Source organism: Cyprinodon variegatus, unplaced genomic scaffold (genome assembly GCF_000732505.1).
Source record: "Cyprinodon variegatus isolate N-32 unplaced genomic scaffold, C_variegatus-1.0 Scaffold74, whole genome shotgun sequence".
Taxonomy (NCBI): domain Eukaryota; kingdom Metazoa; phylum Chordata; class Actinopteri; order Cyprinodontiformes; family Cyprinodontidae; genus Cyprinodon; species Cyprinodon variegatus.
In genome coordinates this window covers 1,353,529-1,355,006 of record NW_015150527.1, presented here as the reverse complement: position 1 = coordinate 1,355,006, position 1,478 = coordinate 1,353,529, and the positions used below count along the sequence as shown (strand labels likewise).

Below are 1,478 nucleotides of genomic sequence, written 5' to 3'. Positions count from 1 at the left end.
TTTTTTTTTTTTTTTTTTTTTTTTTTTTTTTTTTACTGTTTAAAGCTTTTTTTGCTTCTTGACAGTTCCTAAACAGTTAGCAAGTGAAGCCTGCAGTGCTATAGGTAGGACATAGTGGGCTTCTGTTTGGCATCTGTGAAAAAGCCTCCTTCATGTTAACAGACAATTTCTTTTTAAAGAATTTCTCTTTTTTTCAGCTCTGGTTTTAATGACGACTTTGGAATTTACCCCATCTATATAAAAATATTGGTTAATCACAATAATCTACCAAAGACAGACATTTTTCTTTTACTCGGTTCAGGATGATGTTACAGATGATTTCTGTCAATAAATAAAATTGTCATTTGAACAATGCTTTTTTTTTACTTATGCTATTTTTGTTTTAATTGGATCACATTGATAATTACTTTTTTAAAAATTGTAGCTATTTTTTTTCTTATGAAAGTATTAAAGTTATACAAAGTTATAGAAAAGAGGTTTACTCTCAATGTTTTCTGGTATTTGTTGATTCTATAAACAACTTTTATTGATGCAAACAAAAGTTTTTCTTTCTTTCTGTTACAACAGCAGAAGCACTGTACCCCTGCAGCTCTGGAGATGTATTACACCGAGCAGCAGGAGGATCCAGGGGCCCGCAGCAGCACCAACACTGGGCTGTATGCAGCTCTCAGCCGCCTCAACCAGGTCAAAGGGTCTGGCACCGGGTTGATGTCACAGTGGTTACCAGTAATCAGACAAGGGGCAGAGGACGCCAAAGAAAGAGACGAGCCTCTAAAAGAAGAGCTAGAAGGAGAAAAATAAAGGATTTAGTGAAAAAAAAGTTGAAACAACAGAAGATGGTAGTGTGAATGTGTATATGTGTATGCATGTATTTATACTTGTTTCTAGAGCTATCGGGGACCATAAACTAACAGAAGACCAACTTAAAGGGAATCTTAGTTGAAGATCACATAGATATATCCAAGGGGGATATCTTTATCTGAAATATCAAAAAAGAGAGAAAAAACGAATTAGAGATAGGTCTGTAGTTGTGTTTTGTGTGAATATTCCAAGCCTTTTCATCTAGATAGAGTATTCACTCTGCAACATAGATTAATGCAATGGGGCTCACTTTTAGAATGACACTAGATCTTAATAAAAATAAAAAAAAACTAGATTTGCATGCATTCATGTAAATACCCCGATCTCTATAAACATGTATAGCTAGGTTTAGGTAGTGCATGCATATTTGCATTTAAGCACATGTGTCTAATACTGTGTAACATGCACTTATGTGAGAAAATTGAAGATAAAAGAAACAAGGCTGTGTGAGAATTTGGAGTGAGAAGTGAAGTCAACACGTTTTATTAATATTGCTGCAAAGTTTTGAATCTTGTATTCCTGCTATGTCTTCATCAGACTGGATGTAGAATGTTTAACATGAGGAAGTGCTCCAAATTCAATCTAACGAGATAATTACATTTCATTCATCTAAGATG

The 1,478-nt window shown here is 34.2% G+C and overlaps 1 protein-coding gene across 1 annotated transcript in view; it reads left to right on the top strand.

The window, feature by feature from the left end:
* Nucleotides 1-1,146, top strand: part of LOC107083423 (neuron-specific protein family member 1-like) — a 15,036-nt gene extending 13,890 nt beyond the window's left edge. Inside the window, exon 5 of the mRNA XM_015372624.1 lies at nt 568-1,146. Coding sequence (XP_015228110.1) covers nt 568-801 — 234 coding nt within the window. The 3' untranslated portion in view covers nt 802-1,146. The remainder of the gene's footprint in view (nt 1-567) is intronic.
* Nucleotides 1,147-1,478: the final 332 nt, after the last annotated feature.